Genomic DNA, 26,105 nt, shown 5'->3' with positions numbered 1-26,105 from the left:
TACTAAATATTCACGTTTGAACAGCACATTTCCTTCAGCCTGCAGAAGCTGGGACAGGAGTCAGAAACTGGAAAACAAAAAGAATTTTTCTTTCCATAAGATTTCCCCTTTTAACTGGTCTCATTCTTTTGACAAGCTACACACTGGAGTCAGAACAGCACAGTTAGAAGAAAGTTGGGGTTGGTTTGGTTTTTTTCCTTAAAGCACTTACATGTAGGCTGCTATAATTAATAAAATGGTAATAAAACAAAGAGGGAAATTTGACTCTGTGTGTGTGAAGGATGGCAAATTTAGATTCCTAAATGATGTATGGCAGTCTCCTGTAGGCATGGAGATGTGTCCCAGGCTGAGCTCTCCTCTCCAAGCTTCATTTCAGCCTGATTTATTTCAAGCGAGCCTGTTTCAGTTAGAAGAACTCATGTGAGGCAGAAAGCAAGCTGAGGGGCTGGTGTTGGGAGAGAGAGCAGGAGCGGGGCTCTTCTCTGGGATTCATGGAGACATCTGGAGAAGCGCAGAGCAGAGCTGCGGTGGGAAGGTCTCAGCGGTGAGAGTGAGAAGCAGCCCTTGGAGAGCCTTTGCACGCTAAGCCATTGTGGAAAGACAGACCTGGTTGGTGATTCGGGTGTCTGAAAGTTATCGCTGCTCTCCGGGTCCCCACATCACCTCTCTGCACGGCGCCAGGGGAGCATTGCAGATGGCCGAGGAGATCCCAAGGCCACAGCCGTGCCGAGCAGAGGTGGAGGTGCCCACCATCAGCCCCAGCCACGCATGGCATTTGTGAGGGACGCGCTGAAAACCTGAATCCCAGAGGCCTCACTGAGCACTGGAGCAGTTGGGAGGGGGAATGCTGGCTACCCCGGGACCCTAACCCCAACCACCCCCACAAAGGTATGTGTCTCTCACCTTTCTCATGATGAACAGGACAGGTCTCCTCTTTCGAAGCAGGCCCAGGAGTTTGCTGATGCCGCTCCACGAGCTTTGTGTGTTCATTAGCTTTTGCCAAGGGCAGGAGAGATCCTTGGCTGAGCGTGTCGAACAGCAAAGAGCTGAACTGCCGGCAAGCACCTCCCTGGTCACTGGGGCCTGACCCCGGTTAAAGGCAGCAGGGACATGCCAGCTGGGTGGAGCAGGGTGTTTTGGTGAAGAAATGCCTTCTTTGGAGCCCAGGTCTGGCTTGGTCAGGACATAGGTGCCAGGCTCCCAGGTCTGTTACAAGAGAGGTGCAGCCCCGACGCCTGCCTGAGCAGCTTCAGCACAAACATGCTGCAGGACCAATGGGGTTTAGGTGCTCTCAAGACCGGGGGATTAACTGAGCGCTTTCACCTTGGATTTCCATTGCTCGTGCTGGCCTGAGCCAGAAAAAAGAACCAAATATAGTGGCTTTTTTCAAAAAGACATATTGAAAAAACAAAAATAAACCCTTCCATGGCTGGGGTCAGCTGAAATGTTCCCGTATAATAGTTTTGCTTCCAATTTTAGCCATTGTTTTTTTCAGCTCCTCATTTCTTTTCTCTGATAGAAATTATAGGAGCAGAAGCAGAGAAGGGACCACCTGGGTTGCCAGATTCAGTCCCCTGCAGTGTCAGGGCTATAACAGCACATAATTAGTCCAAACATTCACAGAATATCCACTTTGCAGGTTCTGATATAGCGCAGGCCAGAGAAAATTTCCCAGTGCTCTACTATAAACCAAAAATCTTTAGCTAAGACCAAGAGTCACCACTCTAATGTAAGACAGGAAAAGAGGAGGACAGATTGACACCATCTTAAGTACCTAAAATCCAAAGCATTGGTTTAGAAAAGTGTTAAGTATGAGAAAGGAAAACATTTGCTGGTAAAAGATATCAGCTTTCTTATTTTCAGAAAGTTAAAAAAGAATCAGGTGTTTTGACAGTTATGAAACTTCTATTGAAATTTTAAATTAGAATATTTGCCAAAACTGATCCTTTCCCACAGATAGTCTGTTTTGATTAATTTCCCTTTTTCCTGAGAAAAATATTTTATCAAACATTTCCCACCCTTCTCTGGTCTTAGTCCGTGTGGCAGTTCCTACATCCTGTCGTAGGAAGAATGAATGCGTTCACTTTATTACATTTTTACTTCTTCAACTCTTATAGCCCAGAGTATTCTGAAGATGGATCCGAAAAGTCTTGTTTAATCAAAACCCTCTACATTTTTCTCTCAACTATATCAGCTAGTCTAATATAATCTTTTTCTTCATTTAATCTCCTCTAATTACGACCAATTTTTTCATTTAATACTGTCTTTACATGATCAGTACGTATTACTCTTTCTATTTCAAATATGTAAAATATATTGGACTTTTCTATTTCCTAGATTCCAGGCATTTGTTTCATGCCCTGTTCTAAGCACGGAACAATGGACTGTGCTGTCCTGTTTGTTTGTTTCCCCAAAAGGAGATTTCTAAAAATGAAGGTGTACCTTGCTTCTGACCTTATTCTCACATTGCTCTATGGGCATTTCCCTACCTCGGGGTAGCTGACATCTGGGTATGAATCTTCGTTTTGTTTCAGCTTTCTGTAGACGAGAAATGCTTGATTGTTCTTGTGCTAATTTTTGCTTGTCCCTACATTTCTCTTCATTTTCTCTGGTGTGAGCATGCATGTGCATACACACGCAATTTCCAAAGCACCTTTGATTTTTTTCCCAGATCAATAGAGCATTTAAACTCCAATGATCAAGGCAGAGCAGCTTGTTTATTTCCCCACATATTCTGACACAAGTGGCAGATCTTGTAAACTGCTTTGATTTGATGTTAGTGCCTATTAGAAAGTTTACTCTCCCCAAAGCCATCCATGAAGTCAAAGTACTCTTGCTCTCAACATGAGCAGAGCAGAACTCAAAAAGGCAAGTTAAAAAGAGAACAAGAGTAAATATCTTATCCCAGACTTTTGCTTTCTACTATCCTTGTTCACAGTGATCAGAACAATTTGCTTAGCTGAGGACTGTTCAACATCCGTAAGGTTGCCAGCACCAAGTGAGGGTGCAGTATGTATCATCGTTAAATACAAGTCAGAGTATCCCATGATGAGAACGGGGCTGGATTCATGATGTTACTCAGGCAACATGGATTTGATCCTAAACCTGTTCAAGATCATGAAAAAATATCCTTGACCTCAGCTGACTCTGGCTTACGGTCTGATTTCAGAGAGTCTTCTGCATCCCTCCTCTGCAGCCTGGACCCTTCCATGGTCCTTGCTTTCACATCCTTTATTTTGTGGTCCTTTCTTGCTTTGGATGCAAGAGAAGAAAAATTACGAAGCCCTAACGTCAGAGAAGTTGGCCAGAGGAAGGGGACATGTTTATTTTAGTTGTTTTTGCTATACTCCAAATCCCACTTTGGCCTCTGTCTCTTTCAACCTTTCTCTCTTTTTTTTTTTTTAATGTTAAAACGAGCACTTACTCAAAACACGCTGTCCGGTTTTCTGTTTTGCTGGGTGATGTAAGTGTATAACTTTCCCGTCCAATCCCTCCACCCTCTCTTATCACCATCCTAGTCTCGGTTCTTTCTCTACTATCTGGTGTCCTTGATTCCCCCGTTTTTCCCTTCTTCCTGCTCCGCACAGTTACTGCTTTTCCTCCTCCCTGCCAAGCATATGCCGTGGGTAACCCTGCGCTCTCTGTAATTCTCATCTTCTTTTGCCAAAGGAGGGTGGTGTCCCCTCCTTGCAGACCAAGGGTGGCCACCAGGTTGGTGGCTTCAGCCAACTCGCGTTGGAAGTGCTGTGGGAACAGAGGGTAAGCAGGCTGTGTGTTTGTGTGCTTAGGCATATGCTCATGCATGTTTTCTGGGAATTATTGATATTGTTCTGTTTAATATCCATCCTAGCGGTACACAAACAAGGAGCGAGCGGTTGTTCTCACAAAGGAGGGAACAAGGGTGAAGTGAAACTGAGAAGCATCTGGAATTGGCCTGGTGAAGCAGCATCTGAGAGATATGATACCAGCTCATGAAAGCAAAAGAATTGCTGTGTTAGAGAAGAAAACCACTCTGTTCTTTGCTGATTAACTCCTGGGGTCTGGTAGGCTTTCCTTGAGTCTTCCTTCTGAGTGATACTTAGGGCTCTTTTATCTCTTCTCCTTCCTCCCCTCTGCTGTGTTTTTCCTCCTTGTCCTTATCTAATTTATTGTCTCTTTATTTGCTTTAAATCACTTTCCCATATGGATTTCTTTCCTCTGACCCATCTTCCCCTCCCTCATCCGACTCCCAGGAGTCTTCTGTCGTCATGGAATTGGGAGAAGAGCAGTGCTGTTCCCGACACCGAGCATCAGCTGCAGGCTCCTTTCCTCCTTCATTTTCTTCCTTGCCTATTCTCTGCTGTTAGTGTTGGAACCGTATTCACAAAGATCATCCATTGGATTGAGGGAAGAGATCTTATCACCATTATTTTGTTTGTTTTATTTAAAACAGGGAAAGAAATGGAAAGGAAAGGCCTTCACTGTTACCAGTGTTACTTAGTTTTGAATGTAGGGGTTTTTTTCTCCTGTTCTAATGTATCCTAGTATGGTTATTTTCCTTATCATTGTAGTAAGATTGTGGTTTTGTAGTCCTGATAACTGCCTCAAAACATCCTGCTGCTGATGGTGGTAAGTTTCTCAGGCGTGAGAGAACATTGCCTGTAAAATCAGGGAAACTGAGGAACAGAGGGATGCTCTGATTTGTCCAAGATTCGGCCGTGCATTGGTGACAGAGGTATAAACAAATCCTAGTAGGCTTGGCCTTTTGTTAAACTCCATTTGTTTGTTTGTTTGGGGTTTTTTTTAGGGGCAATGATAGTTATTCCTCAGCCTGGGTTGTTCTCTACAGCACACCCTAATTCCTGTAGGATGTTTCCTTATGGCTGCTGAGGGTTCCTCACCGGGTAGTTGTTGTACTGAGCTGATGGTGGTTTAAAGTCTTTCACCTGGTGTCACACTGTTGAAAGCACTGGTAACATGGGGGACGGGTGAAGAAGGCATCTGGCATTTGTGACATGAGCTTTTTGGAGACGGCAGAAAATCAGATGGTCTGGAATTAATATCTCCAACCTAGACATGCTGGTGATGTTTGAATCAGCATGAATTACTGTATTTCTCAAATGGAGCAGCGTATGCAGCCCAAAATGGGAGAGAAATGCAAATATCACCAAAGCCCCTTAGTTCAGAGTGCTCTTATTTAAATTGGAATACTTTGATATTGTTGATACATCTGCACATTGATTAATGTATTGACTTGCTGAAACAGCTTGTAAAATACGTAAGTTGCAACTGCTAAGCTTTCTGCCTCTGGATATCTCAGGTTATTAATTAAGGGCAAAAAGAACTCATTGACCCCATAGTTAAATACAGACCAGGTGGCTGCAGAAGGGGCTTTGCACACAGCATGTTAGTGCCCCAGACTGTTTTGGGGAGGGTCATCGTGCACGCTCTCAAGGCTAAACAAACACTGTTTATGTCAGGAGCATCAACAGGGAGGATGTGCATCATACAATCCACACAATTTTGTTCTGAATTCAGCAGCATCTGTGCTTGTACAGACTGAGGTGCTAAGGCTGAAATCTGGAGCTTGCATTACTACTGTCTTACATTGCATCTGTCTTGTGGATAAACAGAGCAGCCTCTCTGAGGTCAAAACAGCACCTTTCACCAGTGATAATTTAATGGGAATTATTTTCAGCATAAACTAGACAAGAATTGGAAGCGTCCTGTGCTGTAGCTCATGAATGGAGATGTTCAGGGAGGAAAGGAGTACTGGGAGACAAAGCAAATGTTAACTAAATGCATTACGCACACGATTTTGAAACATGTACTTGGCAGAGGGAAGGGTGAGCAGTACAAGCCAGATTCTGCTGTTGAACACACCAATGTAAACCTAGAGTAACTCCTTTGGAGAGGAAATCAGGGGGGCTGCTCCAGACCGATGAACGTGTAGAATTTGAGGCAGAGACAGAGTGCATGCAATGGGGAAAATGAACAAGCCGAGAAGCCGATGTCATGGAGAGCAACCTCCAACCACCGTCACCGCTGTCGATGGTTTAATTTGGGTGTGTAATGGTTATGGTGATGCAGTGGGAAACGTCTGTACAATGTGAGGTTGTTTTTACTTTTCGGAGCATTTTCTGCATATACCTATCGTAATCCCTCTAGACTGTGAAATTAGGCCGTATACCATTTTTACAGTGAGACCTTTGTGTTTCCAGCAACAAACGCTTCTGAACTCTGCTCTCCAGTCTTGTGGCCCTGAGCGCCTTCACTTGCTCCCATACTGTCCCATCTCCAGCAATAATATCCCCTCCTCTGTTTATAAACAAACACCCTCAGAGGAAGTTCACAGGAAGAGAAGTTAGTTAATGAAAATCAACCACGCACTCAGGTCCAGGCTGTGGGTTGGAGCCAGCAGGGTTGCTGGATGTTTCCTACTCTGCATCTGCTTGTAGGAGTTTCTTTGATGAGATGTCTGCCTGTCTGTCTAACTATGCGTCTTTCTCTTGTTTCCCTTCGTCATGGAAAAAATGAAAAAAAGAGGGAGTAAAATTATAGTCTCAATTTGCTTTAAAATCAGCATGGACAGTATTTAGGAACCCTGAGCAGGGAGGCTAGCTTCAATGAACTTGTAGAATTTCTTCTTGATAAAGCCACTGATTTTGTTTGGTTTTGTGGTTTTGGGGTTTTTTTTAAACACTGAAATCTAGATTCTGGCTCCTGGCAAAACTGTTGCTCTTGAGTTGTGCAAAGGCTGTAAAAGGACTAAAATAGCCTAAAGGATAATTGTCCTGCTGTAGTCTGAGCACAAGGCTGATATTTCTAGTGTCACACATCTCTCTCACAGAGCCACCAGCGTAAGGAGGTAGGAGTGAGCAGGACCCAAGGAAGTAGATCACACAGCGCTGTGTAGTCACCATGAGCTCTGGAGGAAGGGACAGATAGGCAGTGCAATGGTGCTGTCAGCTGGAAAACACAAAATGCTTTAATTTGCTCCAGATGTCCCCCAAACCCCTCGTAGCACAGGGGCAACCCAGCAAAAAGTCCATTTTCTTGTGACTGCTCCTGGGTTTACCTTTAGTATTGCGCCTTGGTGATCTCAGATAGAAGGTGAGGGAATTATGTGTTTGTTTCCTTCCAGGAACCACTGGGATCCTCTAAGAAGCCTTTCTGGCTATTCAAAATGCACATGTAAAAACATCAAATAAAGAAAAGCTCTGGGAGCTGGTCAGGGCTGTGGTGCCTCACTTGTGCAGAGTTGTGTTTATCAATGTAGTGCTCATGTCACTGTCCCAGGCTCCCCCTTTTCCGTAAGGAGTGTCTTTGGAAATTGGGAATAAGGCAATTTGCACAGATATAATAGATATGAAAGGTGTGCTCCCACTTTTAGTTCTAAGAGCCTTGAAGGTTTAGATGTATTACAAAAGGTTTCCAGAGCTGGCAGAATCTCTGTACCTTAAAATGGGCTGGTTTAAAATAGTCTTATCTGCTGCTTGTTGTTGAAAGAGCAGTTTCTCTTATTGTACAAATATTTTCTGGCATGTAATTAATAGCCTTATCTGTAAGACTATTCCAGTGCGGTCTCTCCACCTCTCACCCCAACAGGGGGGAAAGACAATCAGAAATGAGCATTTCATATTGCAGCATGGACCAAGTTTATCAGTTGTTGCACAATCCCTTTGCCTGTGAACAGATTAAATAAAGGGAGAGGGGCAGAAATGGGCCTGATTTATACTGGTGAGCTTCCTCCAAGAATTCCAGGATAACTATCAACAGTTTCTCCTAGGAGGAAAGCTGAGAGATTCATTCTTGCCCTTTGAAGAGCTCTGAGTTAATGAAGAGCAGAGTATCTTCTGCTCTTCTTTGCACTGGGAAAGACTGGAATTCCCCAAAGTCCTCTTGCTTGAGATGGTTTAATCATGCAGACTGTTTACATTCTGTGTCTCACCAGAGACAATGCTCAAACAGGGGTGGTCTTCAGCGATACGCTGTAATACTAGGGGTTTATTTTATTTTATTTTATTTTAAACATCAGCATACCACCAGTTTTACTGGGAAATGGCCATATCCAAACACCTGCAGGCTGCATAGAACAGGCCAGAGAGGGAAGCAACAGCAGCTGCATCTCACAGAGGCAAAATGATACTATGTGAGGGGTCTGTGTTTCTTCTCCAAAGGTTTCTGCAGGGTTGGGATTTGGCAGTAAAGGTGGGTGAGGAGCACTTGCACCCATGGAGGAAGGCACCTTGCAGCGAGGAGGCTGAGCACTGGACTAACCTCTTCGCTCTGCCTCAAGCGCTGATGGCAGAGGCAGAGAAGCAAGGGCCTTTCTGCCCCAACCATGTGTTTTGTGTCACGCTGTGATGGCCAAACTGTTCTGGTGAACGTGCCCTCTAACAGTTTCTGTGCTCTAATACTTAAGCAGGCAGTAAATGAAATGGGAGCTATGTATTTCATGAGAGGGAGGGAAGAAGGAAATGAGATTAGGATAGGTCTTCCTACCATCGCTCATCTCTCACCTCCCCTCCCTCAGGATGAACGTCTCCTGCATCTATTTCAAGAAACCAACACGTTATTGCACATCTGTATGTCTGAAACTGGCCATAAACCTTGAGTCAGGATCTAAAGTTGTGTTCAGATACGGCTTTTTTTTAAAAAGACTTTGGTATCTTCTGGAAGTGATGTATTTCCGCTCCCCATGCACAGGATCTTCTGTGCATCACTGAGGAGGATGCACGTAAGTAGGCAATGTGGCCAACATTCTTCCAAACCCAAGCAATCCAGCCAGCTGTTCAGCAGGGATGTTATTTATTGAGAACTGTCAATGTGTTCAACACATGGTGTCCTTTGCACTGACGAGCTCGCAGCCTCGCGTTTATGGGGTTTCTCTGACACTTGTCAAACACTGGTGACAGGGCAAGCTTGACGAGGCACACGCTTTTATGTGAAAATTATTCTAGAAGGGCATTGCAACAAGATGTTCTGTAAGGAAAGGCGAGACAGAGGCTAGCTGGCAGAGAAGAAAACAGGGGCAGTTGCAAAAGGTAGAAGTTTCTTTTTGGCTGGTGGTTTTGGGAGGAGAACAGAGATTTCCTTCAGTGATAGATTAGATGCTTTGGGAGAAAGAAAGTGTGTGTGTTTGAGCAGTGATGAAACTGCTGTGTGAGAGAGAAGCAGGCTCCCTCTTCTGCTAATTCAAGCTGCTTATGTTGTGGCAGAGTGGTTGGAGGTGCACAGGTTGCTCTGGGATATTAGTTCTTACTTTGCAATTGCTCTGAGGTGCCTTCAGCTCTGTCCTTTCCATCTGTGAAGGTGGGATAATGGTTCTCAGCAGCCCTCAGAGAGATGCTGTCTGTAAGGATGCGGTAATAACAGCAGTGCTTTGGTCATGTATGATGCTGTAAATGGCAAACGCCACTCCATTGTACCACAAGGAAGAAATGCTCATCCAAGAAGTCCTGTTGGCCAGGGTCATGCTAGGTCCCTGCAGTGCTGTGCTGCTATAAAGAGAAGACTGAGGTTGTGGAATGCCGAAGAGACAAAAAGACAGAGGGTTTATCTTGCCAATCTCATACTTATCTATTTGTCCCATCTTTTTTCTCTTGACTTGTGTAAGCTCGTATTCATGAGTATCACAGGTATTTATTTTCCCCTACTGAAAAACAGAGTTGTTGCCTGAACAGTGTGACTCTGGCCACATTCCCTCCTATTCAGCACAATGCAATCTTGGCTCTTTACTAGTTAATATTTTCTGTCAACAACCTGCAAGAAAACATAAAATCAGTGCTGATAAAATTTGCAGATGTTGCAGAGTTCAGGGAGTGGTAAACAATGACCAAAACAGGACTCTCATTTGGGTGTTTTCAAAAATTGAGAACATGCAAACAGTATGCATTAGAATAAAGCCAAATGTGAAGTCATACATATAGAAAGACAGGCGGGAGGTCCTACATAAAGGATGGATGGTGGGGGAAGGGTCTTTCACCTGGAAGCTAAATGTGTAGGAGTAACTGCCTGTTGGAATAGATAAAGTATGTAGATGTGAGCTGCCAATGTGATGCTGTGGCCAAAGGTTTAGAGTCATCGTTGGCTATGTAAACAAGGAAGCATTGAACAGGATTGGGAAGGTTGTGTTATCCTTGTAGTGATGCTGGAGTAGCTGCTGCTCAAGCACTTTGTTCAGTTCTGGTATCCACAGTTTAAGAAGGATGTGGCATGCAAGAGGATTTAGAGAAAAAAAATTAACAATGACAATAATGATATGATTTGTAACAAGTCTTAAAGTATTTGACTCAAGAAGATTAAGAGGTGACTTGATCGCATGATCTTTAAGTATATGTTTGGGGAATATTAATCTGATAATTGGAGGTTGGAAATCTAACAGTAGAGGATATGAGTAAATCCAATGGATGTACATGGAGACTAAGCAACTTCAGAACAGAGTGAAAATGCAGTATTTTAGCCCTGAGAGTGTCAATCATTGAAAAACCTTTGAGGAGAACGGTGGAATATTTGTCACCATAACTTCCAAAGTAAAATTCAGTGGTTTTGCCAAATTACAAGGTCTTTAAAGAGGAGTTAATTCAGTCATCACTCATATTGTGTCTGAGTGCTTCTAACGTCAGATTATTCTGGGATTTTCAGCTATTACTGCAAAAATAATTGAAGCCAACTGTAAAGCACAGGTACCACTAGGATGCTAATTTGAAATCTTTTAATTTTCCAGTATTTCTACGGATTCTCCTTGACACTGGTAGGATATTTCTAATCACCATAATATCTCCAGCTGTTTGTAGGATTTCCTTGGCATCACTACAGTGGAATTGTCAGGCTTAGTTTCATATGATGTTAATCTTGTTTAGATTTTGTCACCTTTAACCAGAATGGTGTGCTGAGCAACGACTTGACTTCTCCCCAGTCCAGTGTGCTAGTCTGAAAAGAACCTGAAAAACAAGACTGAAATCTTTTGTTGTTGAAGGTAGGGTTTTACTGTTGACTTCAATGAAGCCAAGAATTTACCTCCAGAATACAACCTTTGGGGAGCAAAGTTGAGGTTTCCCTCTGGAAACTGCAGCATTGACAATGTCAGGGCTGTGAAGCTCACACACAGGCATCCATTAAAAACAAAGAAGGGGATGAGACAGCAGAGAATAAGCTTGAGATGACTTTTGCTTGTCATTTCCTTGCTGGGTGGTCTGTCTCGCAGTCTCAGGGCAGAACTGCAGTGAGGGTATGTAGGCTGTATGTTGAAATGACCTATTCCTAGGACTTTGGCTGAGTTGCAAACAAAAAATATAGACCAAAGACCTATTGAAGGTAATTGGTGTTCTGAGACAGGATTTCATTTCGTTTGAGCCATTCCCAGCTGGAGACACTTCCTCAAAATTCAAATTTAAACCAAGTGCTCAAAATGCTGCTGCTTGAAACCCACGTGCACATATAGGCCTATGCACAGAGAAAGTAGTACATGTACACACTGTTTTGTTAGTCTTCATTTCTTTGGTTCCAAATTTAACCAGAAGTGGAAGGGCTGAAATAACATAAGAAAGGTTGGACATACGATATTTCCTGCTGCTCAGCTAAACACAAGAATTGCCAAAAATCTTCCAAGGTAGCTTGTTTCTTTTACATTTTTCTCCCAGTTCTGCAGACTTGAGAAGGTCAATTACTTTTGAGAAGCATTTGACTTTGGCAACGCTCATGGAAAGCGAAGTAGAATTATGACCTTTTGGAGGGCTGCCCATCGCTGTCCCATCTTGTCTTTTAAGAGCTAAAGGCTGAATTTTCAGCTACAGCCTTTGGTTTAATAGGTGTGAATTTGTTTCTGTACACTTCTAAGACATCGTGAGTATCTGTGTGAGAATTTTCTTTTAGTGTCTTATTTATTTGTGCTCATGGATCAAGTGATTACTGATATTTGTAGAGCAGAAATACAGGCTCAGGTATTTCCAGGAGAAAAATCATACAAAAACAAATGAAATTGGATTCAAACTGAGCAGAAAAATAGAGGTCTAAAATTATATACTTAGGTTAGTATGTGGTGACTACAGCCTATCTGGAATGCATACTATAATAGTTATATCATGTTAGAGAGGCAGGTTTTTTCAGCAGGATGTTTCCTAGAAAGCAGAAATATCTCTGTGGTTTGTGTATGGGTTTGGAACTTGTATGCAAGTATGGAGCGGGGAATTTGAGGCATGAAACAGTCATGATTAGAGAAGGCCCGGATCCCTTTCCAAAGCGACAGCAGAAAACAGGCACAATCAGCTCCGTTCCGCCTGCTGTCACTGCGTGCCCTTCTCTGTGTTGTATGGGAGACGTTTCTTTTAAGGTTGGTAAATTCCTCGGTTGTTTCTATTGGTACAGGAAAGATGCAGTCATATAGGAAAGCCGGATGCAATAAGATATTTGAGTCTGGATAAGATCTAAGATGCTTTTACAATAAGATATTTAATTCTCACAGAGGCAAAGACCTTGCATGGTATAAATCAGTGTAAATGCACTGGAACTACTCAGTTTTGCACTCACAAAGTATCTGCCCAAGAATGTTCTCAAAATCCAATTAAATAACTAGAACTGTTTCATGTGGAAATGCCCCTCAATTACAAAGACAAGTCTAAGCGATCATGATGTGATTTTTACAGTCTCCTTGCAGGGTGCCCTAGTTTGCATTCATGGAATTTTTTGTTTTTGTTTTGTTTTTGTAATAATGTGGATGTTGGCCATCTGTCTGATCCTGGAAAAGGTTGTAAGGTTGTCCCTGCTCCCCAGGTCCTCTTCCCACTCCCTCACTGATCATAATGTTTGATTTAGGTGCCACTAGATTTCCTTCTTTGTTCTCCAGCCCTAACCTCCCCCCCACAAACACACACGCATTGTGCAATGGTGTAAAAGCTCTTCTCTCTGCAGCTGGGAGTAGTAACTGCTCAGCTGGTTCCAGTGCTGCCCTAAAGCTGCTGTAAAGGTCAGAGACAAGGGAATGCTAAAAAGCAAAACAAGCTGTGGTGTTGTCCCCCCTTCAATCCTGGCTGTGTATTTTGATCAGCACCACAAGCAAGCTCATGCATAGACCTCTACTTCTCACTGCTCCATGTTTCTGGCCATCGAGGGGTTCCACAGGGCAGCATGTCAGGCGTTTTTCCAGCACAACTATGGGCTTGGCCGCTGCTGCAGCTGATTGACTTGCAGTGCTTGTCAGGCACAAAGCACATTTTGAAAGGAAATGCCATATTGAACTCCCAGTGAGCTGATGGGTATTGTGCACGGTCATCTGATGGCACAGATGTGCCCCTAATAATCCTTCCAGGAGAACGTTTCCTCCTGGGATGCTGTGGCCATCTGATCTGCTTTGAGGTATGCTGACCTATCTTGACCCAGTTTATGATCAATTCTCTCTGCTGTTTTCTAAAAGGACCCCAGAAATACCACTTTATCATTTAGATTGCCTGGAAGTTATGGCACTTACGTGTCTGTTCCTTCTGTAGAAGATAGTCTCTGTGTTTGCTCTCAAGCATTAACTCTTACAAAAGGGAGGAAAACCACTCTGTATTAGGATGCACAAGAGAAAATGTCTCTGTAGAGCTTTGATCGCTAATCAGTATTTGGCTAGTAGTACAAAGAGGAGGAGACGTGGAAGCAGAGGTAATGTGTATTCCACCAAGCATGTTGCTGGGTACATTCATCTGTGTGTGTAGAGTGACCCTTCTGCTGGTGTGCGATTGTATTTATGTCCTTTTTTGCAGATTTGTGTGTGCTTCCAGTTTTGCGTGCGTCGTGCATGCATCTGTGAAAGATGGATGATTTTCATGCATGCCTCTCGATATGTATCCCTGTGTTTTGCAACATCTGCTTTTAAAGTGAGAATGATGTTAATGCTGGATTTCTCTAAAGGTGAATACACTGCCTTAGCTACAACAGGATGGTTAATTCGTAACCTGGTTCTGCTGATCACTGAGCATAGATAAGCTTGGAAGTTGAGAGGTGTGTTAATGTCCCTTTGAGCCAAACCAACAAACTTATTGAGGGCTTTCCATTTCCTGTATTTGAAGGATATCTGGGCTTTCATAAACACTAAATTCTGCTTTATTATCAGTGGGCCACACTAGAGTGTCTAAAACTGGCAGCCATCAACCTGAATTCTTGTCTGAATCAAGCCTGATGCAAAGCTTCCCATATTTATGACATACACCCGTGATTCACTGAGGGAACATGCTGATGGCTGAAGAGTTTATGACTTTAAGTACCATCCAAGCAAAGCCTGCCTGTACTATCTTAACACTGTCCCTATGTCTGCATGTGTTATGATCATCTCTAATAACATGGACACATACTGGTTTTCCAAGCTTCAACCAAAAATGTTTGGTTGTTTCTCAGAACAAGGCAGGAGAAGTAAATTGTTTTGTAGATATTAGAAAATCCTTACCCTTGTTCTCTGGAATGTTCCTCTGGTCCCAGACTTTATATCAGGGACTGAAGTTTGACCCTTGCAAAGGATGTGCTTTTTGCTATCCATCTAAAAGCCCACCTAAACCTAGTTATTAGATCACAAACAGCCACAGTTTGTTAACCAAGTACCAGTCTCCACTGGTTCTGCAGCTTTATTGTGAAATGTTTAGGGAGATCTAGATAAGAAGCCAACCTTCCCACTAATACTTGTTTACGCTGATACGGTATACAAAGGAGCCCTTGCAAAAGCAGTACCCTGTCCAAGGATGACCCTGTTATAATACTGCAAGGACTGAAGCTCGCTGCTCTGTGCCATTTGGTTATGCAGTGTTGTGTGTTCACCTACACCTCAAAATCCTCACAATCTAATAATTTCTCACTAACCCCAGCCTACCAGATGTATTTGCAGTAAGCTCTTATATACTGATAGCGGGTATATTCTCACAATAGGTTCAGTGAAGTGTCACTAATATGATTGTCCATGCCAGTGGCTGCTCTGTTGCAGCCTACATGATTTTGTTATCAGAAGAGAAGGATTTATGTAATGTTCATAACTAACCAGCCACTACAAATTCATGTTTTGCTGGTTTAGCCGTTCTCACCTCCCTGTTTTCAGGCTTCAAGGTATCTCATTGAGCATGTGAGTGACTGGGAATCTGAGAAACAGTAGGAATATATGCTTAATTTAACGCTAAATGGCAACGATATAAAGATTTTGGTATTGCAAAGAGCCTTGGGCCAAATTCTCAACGTTAAATAGGCATAACTGTATTAGACTCTGTATTTCTACATGATGACGATTTTGTCTTTCATGTCAAAACAAAAAGAATTGCATCCTACTGTCTTGGATCTGAATCCTATTGCATTGCTTGTAAATGATAATATCTGGTGCAAATTCAGCTAGATTGATAGCAGCAGCAAACATCCCCTTTTTGCTCAGTTAAGTAGTACGTTGCCACCTGAGCAAGTCTCAGGTGGTTTGCATGAGCCACTCCTCGTCTCAAGGGGCGACCTCAGGAGGCCTCTTAGCTGTGTTGGAAATGGTATAGACAGAGATGTTGCCTTAAGTACTCTGGACTTTGAATTATTTAACTATTGTGGAAGGAAGTGGGGGCTGGGGTAAGCATGGCAAAGGAAAGGAGAGATTATTTCTCCCCTTTGTAAAACTATATTGGGTTCAACGTCATACCATGAAATATCCAGTGCAGAACTCAAGAACTGCTCCAGTGGATCTTCGCTGACTTATCCAATTGCATGGAACATGGGGATACTTAACCCGAATCTGTCGGTTTTAATTATTTTCCTCTGGACAGATAAAAGCTTTCTATAGGTTCCTGTAGAATATTTGCTCTTTCAAGCGTTCCTCTGTGCTTTGATACTAAACGATTAAAGCATGCTAAAGAAAAAAAACAGCCCCAACCTTTAGCTCCCTGTTCTTGGGCCCCCTGACTGCAGCTTTGATTGTTGACCTAAATTCCCCTTTCATAACTGAGTCCTGTCACCTCTGGTTGTAGTCTCCCAGCAAAACAGGCACGGCCAACTTTCAGAAGTGCAGGGCACTGTTTTCTGTTCTGCCTTGCACGACTGTGACGGGCTCTGCAGCACACCTGATGTGTTCAAAGTCAAACTGACCTCCTTCTTCCCCTTCCCCCAGCCTCTTGGCTCCTGGAAAGGAAAGCATAACAAATCTTTTTTCTTTCTTCTTTTTTTTTTTTTCTTCTTCCCTTCCCGTTGCTCAGCAAAGTGAGGAAACTTTTCCTGCATAAAGAATTAAATTCTTAGGTAATTCTATGGCTGGGCTGATTACCGGGAAGCTTGCTGTTAGCAAGACACAAGAAACTGCACTGAAGTGAATGAGGGAGGCCTGGAGTCTGTTATTGATAATATTTAAGTGGATTACAGCAGCTTGCATGGGCTACTTCGGCCTCTCTTCTTTCAAATTCTGCCTGCAGAGAGAGCTACTTATGACTCCAGCAGCTACAGCCTCTAGCTGTGACTTCCCGTTTCTCTGTGGCTGCTGCTGATAAACATCTTCTCCAGTCTCAGCATCACAATCTTGGTTCCAGCAATGCCTCGTGTCCTCACCCAGGACTTTCTTCCAGTAGTTCAGCAGCTGATGCTACACGCTGTGCTGCCAAATCCTGCCCAGCGCACAGGGCCCACGTGAGGATGTGGCTCTAAGTCCCCAGTGAAGTCCTGAGAACAAACTGGGTTATAAATCATACGCTGGCCTTGGTTAGGGCCTCCTAGAAGGGGTCAGATGGACAGTTGTATACTAGAGCAGTTGTGCCTCCGTAGCGAAAGAACTGAGACTTTTAAAAAAAAAAAAAAAGGGAGAGACTGTGTTTCTGGTTTTCCATGTTTGGCTTTTGGGTTTGGACCTTTGGAGTTTAATTTTCCAGCTCTCCCCACTCTTTTGATGCCTAGGAATTTACTTTTCCTATAAGGGACAAACATTATGGGACTGGAAGGAGCCTCATGGGCTATCAAAGTCTGTCTCTGGCCAGGCATACCGGAATGTGGCATCTTATTCTGTCCATGCGCTTCTCCAGAGTTGTCTGAAAAGTGACTCACTCCTTTGTGGGGAAGGAAGGTTACCAATGCCTCTTACTGGAAAGCTGAACTAGCACCTCTTCTTTTTTTTAATAAAAGATAAAATTCCATTTGAATCCCTTGAGCTTTAGGAACAGGAGCTTTACGGGGAAAAAATCAGACTAAAGAGTTAGAAGGGCTGTCAGTATTCTTCTCAGCTGTAGCTCCATCCCTTTCTAGCAACTCAGGGCAAGCAGAAGTGAGGAAAACTGTTTGCTGCTGTATGAAACTTGTACATATTTTTTTAATCTAATTGCTGTGGGGAAAACAAACATCAGTTTTATTTCGCACCATTTCTTGGCTCAGAAACTTCAGGCATATTCGCCAAATTGTGGTTTTGCAGTCATTGGCTTGAGTCTCATTTACCATGAGGCCTCTTTACACCACTCTTGGTTTGTAAAGGGATATTAAGTAGCTAAAAATGTCCTTTACCACATTATTGTAAAGAATTCTCAGTGTAAATGAGAATCTAAACTCTGTATGTTTTTCATGTAAATGCTGGTTGTGGTCACAGATGAATTTTGAAATTCAGAGTGTCAACCATTGTGAGGGGTGATTTTGCTCAAAAACAGCCTTGTTTGGGGTAAAAGAGGCCTCTTGTTTAAAATGTTCTTAATTATGTCTGAGAAATAACTCATGGCTATGGAACCTTTTACTAAATTGAAATAAATTGTGAAAACATCAAATTATTCAGTTTTCAGAAGTTCTGGCAATTATTTCACATGTCCCTCTTCCAATGGCTTTGCCCTTATTAGTTGTCATAGAAGAAGTAATAAATTCTTTTATTATGACATCCAAAAGTCCCAGCTGAAATTAGTTTCATTGTGCTGGGGACAAAACGGAAAAGTGACACTCCCTTAGCCGGAGGATTCGTAGTCTGAAGCCAAAAGTAAGCGAAGGATTGGGAAAGTAGGTACAGCATACGAGCAAAAGAAGGTCATAAAGAACTGGTACGACTTGCAAGTTAGAGGGAGTGTGAGTTTCTTATCTCTTTTCTGACTCTTTTTCCTTTCTCTTAAGAATAAAACAAGTCTTGCTGCTGAAGGGATTGTGTTCAATCCATCTTTTCATCAAGAGTTGGATGTCTGTAATAGTAAAACTTAGAGAAAAGAGTACTGTACGTGGCATATGGATTCAGTAATGACCTTTGCCTTAAACTAGAAAATGTAAGGAACTGGAATAGTAGACTGTTTTAGTTCAGCAGCTTTCATACTGGCATGTTCAGTGGTGTCCCTATTGTCACTGTTTTTTTTCTTTTTGTGCCCTCCTTTGGCTCCCTGTAAATCTTGAATTGATGGCAGCTGTTTGAGCCAAACTCAAGACACGTTGCATCACATCAGGGTTTAAATGCTCAAAGGCAAGGGAGGATTGCTACTATTCTGTAGTATTCCTCCAGCAGCTCCATCTGTTCAGCTGAGGTCAATCACTAGCATCATGCAGCACTTCAGAGAGAGAGGAAGATGTTCTTTAATCCTGGCTAGGAAACTGCATTTCCATTCCACAGTAATTTATTAGTTCTTTGGGGGAATATTTCCAGCCCTGAACAGGACAAAAAGCCAAAAAACTTGACCCTTAAAGACTGTATGGTGGACTTCCCCAGAGCTGGAGACCCCAGAAGCCTGTTCCAGGACTTCCAGCCATCCATCCAACAGCAGGGATCTTGGATGCCCTAAGAAACAGGTGGAGTAGCTATTGTATGTGCAGCTGCCCTGTGGTCTGCAGGCCTGGAGAATTCAGTTGTTTGGCGGCAAAGGTGGCAGGAGATGGTGGGGACCATAGCTGGGATGGATTGATCTTCTGTGCTTGCAGTCAGAACACCTGAGGGAGTCCCTAGGGTTCCCCTGGCCATATTGAAGACTTGCACCTTCTCAGAGAGATCTGTTGAGACTAGCCTATTTCTGCATCACTTTTTCTGCCCTCACCATGTTGGCAATTCTTGGCAGGCAAAAACTCTCTTACAAAATGTCTGACCAGCTCTAACGGTCTTATTACAATAAGTTGAGATTTTTATAACTTTTTTTTTATGACTTATTTGGAAGAGGGACTTGTCTTGCCAGCTGTCTTCTCATTCATTGCAGTATTATCCACCCACTATCATTGGACAATACCTTCATTTGAGATTCATAAAAATGCAGATGTTTATGGGCTCTGATATATGTCTGAAAATGAATGTTTTGTAAAAGCATTTATTCCATCAAGAAAAACTAAAATAATTTTAAAAAACAGACTCCAGAAGGTCATTGGTAGCTTTGGCTTTCATATCATGAATTTCTCAGGTAAATATCCATCCCAGCAAATGTCTTTTTTTTTTTTTTTTTTTTTTTTTTTTTTTTTGCATATTTGGTTTTTTCCTTCCCTGGTTCTCCTCCTCTCCTTTCTCATGATCAGAAGTAGCAGTATAAACTAGAAGCTGGTCTCGAAAAGGTTTTGAACTGAGTGCGCCCTACAGATGAATAAACACATTACCTTCCGAACCCTGGGATCTCTCTTCCAAAGGAAACAGGAAAAGGGGGAGCTCAGAGTCCCTAGCAAAATACCAGCATGCAGAAAAAAAGGCCTGTTTAAATTTTTTTAACTTTCCCATCAGAAGACTTTTTTTACAGGGGGAGGAGGAGGAGAGGGGAAGGGTGTGAGGAGAGGGGGGAAGGTGGGTGCTGGGAGAGGGGAGGAAAAATACAGTGAATGCTCCTGTAACCTTTGCTCTGTTGATACTAGACAAGACTGCACTGTTAATGAGTGATTGTTAACAGATGGCTGTTGAGCAACTTAGTCAGAAGCAGAAGATGTTATTTGGTTGTAGTGCTGGGAGGGTTAGGGTGCAGGGGTGAGGTAAGGGGATATTTAGTCTTTTCATGAGGGCTGAGCTGTCAGAGATTTATGATTTTTGTTTAGGCTTTTGGAAGTGAAGGCCTGAGGGAAGGATTGCTTTCTATGTGCTGATAGAAGAAAGGCCGTTTGGTGCTGAAGGCTCTAACGATTATTTCTTCAGTTGAGGGGTGTCCCTGCAGCCCTTGGCCTTTTGGAACTGAAAGATGGAAGTGTTTGTCTTTAACTTGCCAAACCTTGTGTCCCAAACTGAGAAGGAGCAGACTCTTCCCACCACTTGGAGATGTCTGAAGACTGGTTGAGAGGGCTTTAGGTGTGGATCCACACTTTGTCTATGAGAGAAATCATTAGTGTATGTTCCCTGCAGTGTACCAAATTGTTATGAAGTGTGTGTGTGAGGGGGCAAGAATCTTTCTGAATGTGTGTGTTCCTCCGTGCATGTCTGTTGCCCTTTCCTGGTGTGGTATATACCTTGTTCAGCACATCCAGCATACCAACGTATGCCATTTCCTTCCTGTTTTTTATGGGGTATGAATTTGAAGGTAGCCTGAACACATCCCATTCACTCTCTGTAGGATTTGGGTGCTTGATCGTACCTGGATTATTGCAGCTGCTCAGTGTTTCTCAAACTGTGCAGTACTTAGATTTTACAGTTATTTCTTCTCTGGACCTAATTAGATACAGGGTTCAGAGGTATGAGGTATGAGTGAGGTCAACAAGGATTGCTTCTCAAGACTGTTCTTATTTTCAACCAGTGATGTATGGCTTGAGTGAAGGTAAGAATGAAATGCACGGTAGGACTTTTTCCTGATAGGAATTCATAAAAGGGTTTTGGTCTTTGGTCCAGAAAGGGGAATCCCATTCACACATGTCACTGGCAAAATTGGACCTTTAATAGCAAGTCTTAACACGACCTCTCACAATCATACACTAGATGATTTAATGTCTGTCGTGTACACTAACTTTCTAACATATGTAGGTGAGTATGTGTATATACATATAGAGAGATGTATTTACACAATTTAAAGTCTAATTTCTTCATTCTGTCATCCTTATTTATTCATATTTCTTTTTTGGCGGCACATAGGACTATATGACAAATGTTCTTACACCTCCCGTGACCGAGGATGGGTCCTGGGGATTAACACCGTCAGTGACCAGGGGAATAGAGACCCCCGCTATTTCTTCTCTCTGAAGACGGACCGTGCTCGCAAAGTAACCACCATTGCAGCACATCGCAGCTACCTCCCCAACCAGTGGGTGCATCTGGCTGCCACGTATGATGGGCACCTGATGAAACTCTATGTGAATGGTGCCCAGGTGGCCACAAGTGGAGAGCAAGTGGGCAGCATTTTCAGTCTTCTGACATTGAAGTGCAAGGTGCTCATGGTTGGAGGAAATGCCCTGAACCAGAACTATCGGGGTTACGTAGAGCACTTCAGCCTTTGGAGGACAGCCCGGTCTCAGAAGGAGATCTTGTTGGACATGGGCCAGGCAATTCACAGACAAGACACGCCTCTACCTCAGCTAGTTCTTCAAGACAGTTTACTGAATGTGAAAAACACCTGGTCTCCCATGAAGGATGGCAGCAGTCCTCAGAGCAAGTTCAGCTATCACCATGGCTATTTGCTGGATACCAGCCTAGACCCTCCTCTCTGCGGACAGACAGTCTGTGACAACACGGACGTAATTGCCAGCTACAACAAGCTCCCCAGCTTCCGCCGCAACAAAATCGTTCGCTACCGTGTGGTAAATCTCTATGATGACAAACACCAGAACCCCACCGTCAGCCGGCAGCAGATTGAGTTCCAGCATCAGCATTTAAATGAGGCTTTCAGCCGCTACAACATCACCTGGGAGCTGGAAGTGCTGGAGGTGAAGAACTCTTCCCTTCGCCATCGACTCATCCTGGCCAACTGTGATATCAGCAAGATCGGGGACGAGAACTGTGATCCTGAGTGCAACCACACCTTGACTGGGTATGATGGTGGAGACTGCCGACACGTACGCCACACACTCTTCAACAAGAAGAAGCAGAATGGTGTGTGTGACATGGATTGTAATTATGAGAGATACAACTTTGATGGTGGGGAATGCTGTAACCCAGAGATAACAGAAGTCACCAAGACATGCTTTGACCCATATTCTCCTTACAGGTAGGCAATTTCTTAAACAAGCTTTTTTATGATCATATTAATGAGTATTTGTCTAGGTATTGAACAGCCTGTTGGCTGTTGAACCCTTGTGTTGTTGTCATTATGGGCTTTGGAATTTGTAGGTTTGTTTTTTTTTTGTAGTATTTGGCTCATGTTACAGTTATCCAAATGCGGTCTCGGTAATGGTCTCGACAGCATCTTACCATTGAATTGGTATTCTCTATCCAGGCAAAAAAGAAAGTGCTAAAGACCAAAGCAGCCAACTGTGGGAGCCCCATTAGTTGTTGGTTATGAGCAGTATGTTGTAGCATTGCACAGTTTATTTTCACCATGGACTTCTAAGTGGGGATTGGATGTCGTAGAAAACTCATATGTATTTGGAGAGGGAAGAACCCCTCAGGCATGGAATAGAACATGAATACTCTTAGGTAGACTTTAATTCTGTAGGACTTCTTTGAAGGCAGGTAGGTTATTCTATATTCTTAATGCTATAAGTACAGCTTTCTGTAAACACTGCTGTGGAGGGGCAGCTGAGTCCGTGGGTTATGAGGAGGGAGGTGGCTACCAGGATCCTGGCAGTGCTGTTGCACACGTTGGGTGGGTAATTGAACTCTTCTGTACCCCTCTTTCTCTCTCTATATATAAGTATGTATATATATATATGAAAATGGGGGTAATGCTACCTCATTGCAAATGGCAGGGCTACTTTCTGTGGGTGGATGTGAGTTTATAAAATCCTGAGATCCTCAGCTAAAGGCTTCTTTGTAATGTAGTGTGAAGAGGGGCATCCTTGAATAACTTACATCAGTTGAGTACCACGTACCTACAATTACTCCAGCTTGCTTTTGGTCATCTTCAGATAAGAGTTAGTATGTTTAAGCAAAAAAGTGTTCCCAGTGAAAGAGTTAGAAATATAAACACACAGAAGATGAAAGTTAAAGCTGAAAATCTGTTGTCTGTATCCCGTGTTGCAGGTTTTTTTAGGGCAATTCATGGAGTCATGGAGGAAAAACCTCTAAACGGTCAGAACACCCTGTGTTGTCAACACTAAAATTCAGGTTAAGAAGGAAAGTATGAGCTGTTCTGGAGTTGCTTCCGTTATAGCAATTCCAGCTATATTTGTAACTTCCTTAGTAGAGGGAAGTTTTTAAACAACATTATCAGCTCTACTGGAGCTTTAAATACACATAATTAAGCTGCAAAGAAATGCTTCCTTTCTAGTGTTTTGTTGGGTTTTTTTTAAACTCCAGTGAGGTTGTTTTTTAAAAAACCTTTATAGCTCAGCTTGACTTCAGTCAGTTACCAGTGAACAAAGCTCAAATGAGGAAATACTTTAAATACTAACGATGGAAAATATTGAAAGGAAAAATACCAATCTTTTAATACTGTTCAACTGGAGAGGAACACAACTAAGCAAATATCATCAAAGGCATAATGCAAATTGGATTGTTTTAACACCATAGTTCTGAGAACTCGAGGTGTTAGTTATAACAGCTATGACAATTTTTAGAAAAAATACATTATTTTTAATCTGATAGTACCCTTTTATCACTTGTTCTGTGACCAGCATAATACCCATACAAAATGAAACAAGAAAAGCCTTGTAAATTTTAGTTGACAGATTTAAGACTGTGCCTTAATGTTATTTTGACGTACAGAGATGTTTCTATTTCAAATAAAGTCTTTTTTGCTGCACAGATTGTACTTGCACAAGCCCAAGCAAGAAATTGAGTTCCAAAATCTGACGTTACCTTAAGACAGCATAGTTGCTTTTCATATGCAGTTGTACGTTCCTTTTGGAGACAACCACCTTGCTGAACTTGTCTGGAGGATTTGCATTTTGTGGCATTGAGCTCAGAGATCTTCTACATGTTCATTTTGGCTTGAGAAGCACCTCCTCTTGAGTGACACACTGAAGTCAGTGAGGGAGGCCTGAAGGTCCTTTTCCACAGTGTAGAGCCCAAGAAAATCCATAGATCCTCCAAAGATTTTTTTTATAACGGTTAGATCTCATTTATTTGTCTTTACACAGACATCGTAATGCAGCATTGATCATTTGCAATGAATGAAGAAGGGCAGTAGAAGATACTCCATCTCCCTGGAGCCTTTTTTGGTCGCTGATGTGCTTAGACTGAGCTCATACCCACCACTATGATGGATGTTTGCACTCAGTGTGGCAAAATACAGCAGTTAGGCCTGGGGACTTGATCATTGAGGTTTGCAAGGCTGAACACTGCTTTGAGTATTTAGGCTAACAAATGCAGGTTTAGGGCAGTGGCTTTGGCAGCAGAGCCTTCATTGACTAAAAGGGTGAAGATTCAGACCCTATGTTTGGCTTTGGTATTGCCCTCAGCATCATCCCCTGAGAGAGATTTCCATGCCAATTAGTGACTCAGTCAAAATCTGTGACTCAGTTGGCACCATCTGGGTCCATTTTGCATCACCAGCCCCTCTTGTCATCACTTTCATTGGCAAAGAGTCCTCAGTCCCCTGTAGTGCAGGCCTTGCACCACATCAGTGAAGACATCTCCACAGCCACTGAGAGCTCACATCTAATTCCAGGTATTTCCTCTGACAAAGTTCAGTCTAACAACAGCAGAAGAAAGGGAAAAGAGCCCTCAGTCTGGTGAGGCATCAAATAAAAAGGGGGAAAAAGATGAAATGGTACCAGTAAAAAGTTTACTGAGCTTTGTGTTGCAAAGTCTCTTCACAGCCTTCCTTGGTACTTGGGGGGCCTCAGATGCTACTGGGTTTTGTTCCTTCTACACCCTTAGTGTCAGCAGTTGTAGCCAGCTGTTCACCATGCAGAGTTTATTCCTGAAATACTTTTGTCCTCTGGAACCAACCAAAAAGTGCTAATGCTTGATTAATGCTGTTATAAACAGGAACTCTCTTCAGTGCCTCTTTGTCCCCAAAAGAAGATGTATCCATTTCCAGTCACTTTCCTTCTGCTGTCTCAGTCCCAGTCCATCACGCCTCCGTCCTGGGACAAAGTTGCTATGCATCTTGTTACAAAAAACTCTGTGGATGCTTCTTGACTAAGTGCAACCACAGACATGATATCACTGGAATGATTTCAAGACACCTCTGATCTGCATTACAAGTTTCTTGTGATCTCTTTGGAACCTTGGACAAAGTGCTGAGCTACTTTGATGGTGTCCTTTAGTTGCTGTTGTGGTTCAACCTTGGTGACCTTAGAGCTCATCCCAGCAGCAGAGCTGTTGTGTTTTGGGTTTGTTTTTTTTTTTTTTTACTATCTCCAACCTCTCTTTCTGGCATCTCTCTAAAAAACGTTTTCCTGCAAAGAGCTGATATTCTGTGCCATAGTTAGGTTGCGGGATGTTGGTGCACAGAGATTTAAATACAGTGGCATATCCATAAAGAAGTTTGCCAGAGAGACAGCACCAATGGATGGGAACTCTGCTCTCAGAGCTGCTCAGCAGAAAGCTGTAAACATTGTGGTACCAACTAGATCATCTGTCCTCTTTTTTAATAGCCTACAGGGAAAAACCAAAAGACTGGTTATCATTAGCCACACAGCAGGCTTTATCCAAGAATATCTGCCTCACTTCTTTTTAATAATTTCATGAGAGTGAGACAAAATGTGTTTAGTCCCAGCAAATATTGTGCAGCTTTTCTTTATTTCTGCATTTCTGGGAAATTAAAACATGCTAAGATCATACACTCTGGCCCAATACAAAAGGAAGGAGCAAGGATAAACACACTTGCCAGAAAGACACATTCCTTGTGTTGTTTGGGATATTGCTGGTTACAAAATAGGGAAGACTTTGAGCTCATGACACCTACCATGGCTCCTTGTCAAGAAACTTGAAACAAACAGCAAGGGATAATAGGAAATCATGCTCTGTGTGTGCCATTTGATGTGGCAAATTCTTGCACCATACTATGGTTAACTGAGCCATTCCTTTTATGTAATATTGGGCTTGCACATCAGGCTTCGCCACAGGATCGCATGGACAGATAAGAAAGCATTCCCCTTGATGCCTTCTTAGGAAAATGCTGATGAAATTCCTGAAGCAGTAAAAGCTACTGGAGTGTCTTCAAACTCCCTCGATTCATACAATCTACTGAATACTTGCTGGA

At 42.8% G+C, this 26,105-nt stretch overlaps 1 protein-coding gene across 1 annotated transcript in view; it reads left to right on the top strand.

Moving 5' to 3' along the window:
- Positions 1–26,105, top strand: part of PAPPA (pappalysin 1) — a 183,599-nt gene that overhangs the window by 5,404 nt on the left and 152,090 nt on the right. The window contains exon 2 of the mRNA XM_075772202.1: positions 20,933–22,001. Within this exon, the coding sequence (XP_075628317.1) occupies positions 20,933–22,001 (1,069 nt within the window). The remainder of the gene's footprint in view (positions 1–20,932; positions 22,002–26,105) is intronic.

This window comes from Balearica regulorum, chromosome 20, assembly GCF_011004875.1.
Source record: "Balearica regulorum gibbericeps isolate bBalReg1 chromosome 20, bBalReg1.pri, whole genome shotgun sequence".
Lineage (NCBI taxonomy): Eukaryota > Metazoa > Chordata > Aves > Gruiformes > Gruidae > Balearica > Balearica regulorum.
Note: the sequence above shows the minus strand (reverse complement) of the source record. Positions and strands in the feature narration are given on the sequence as shown.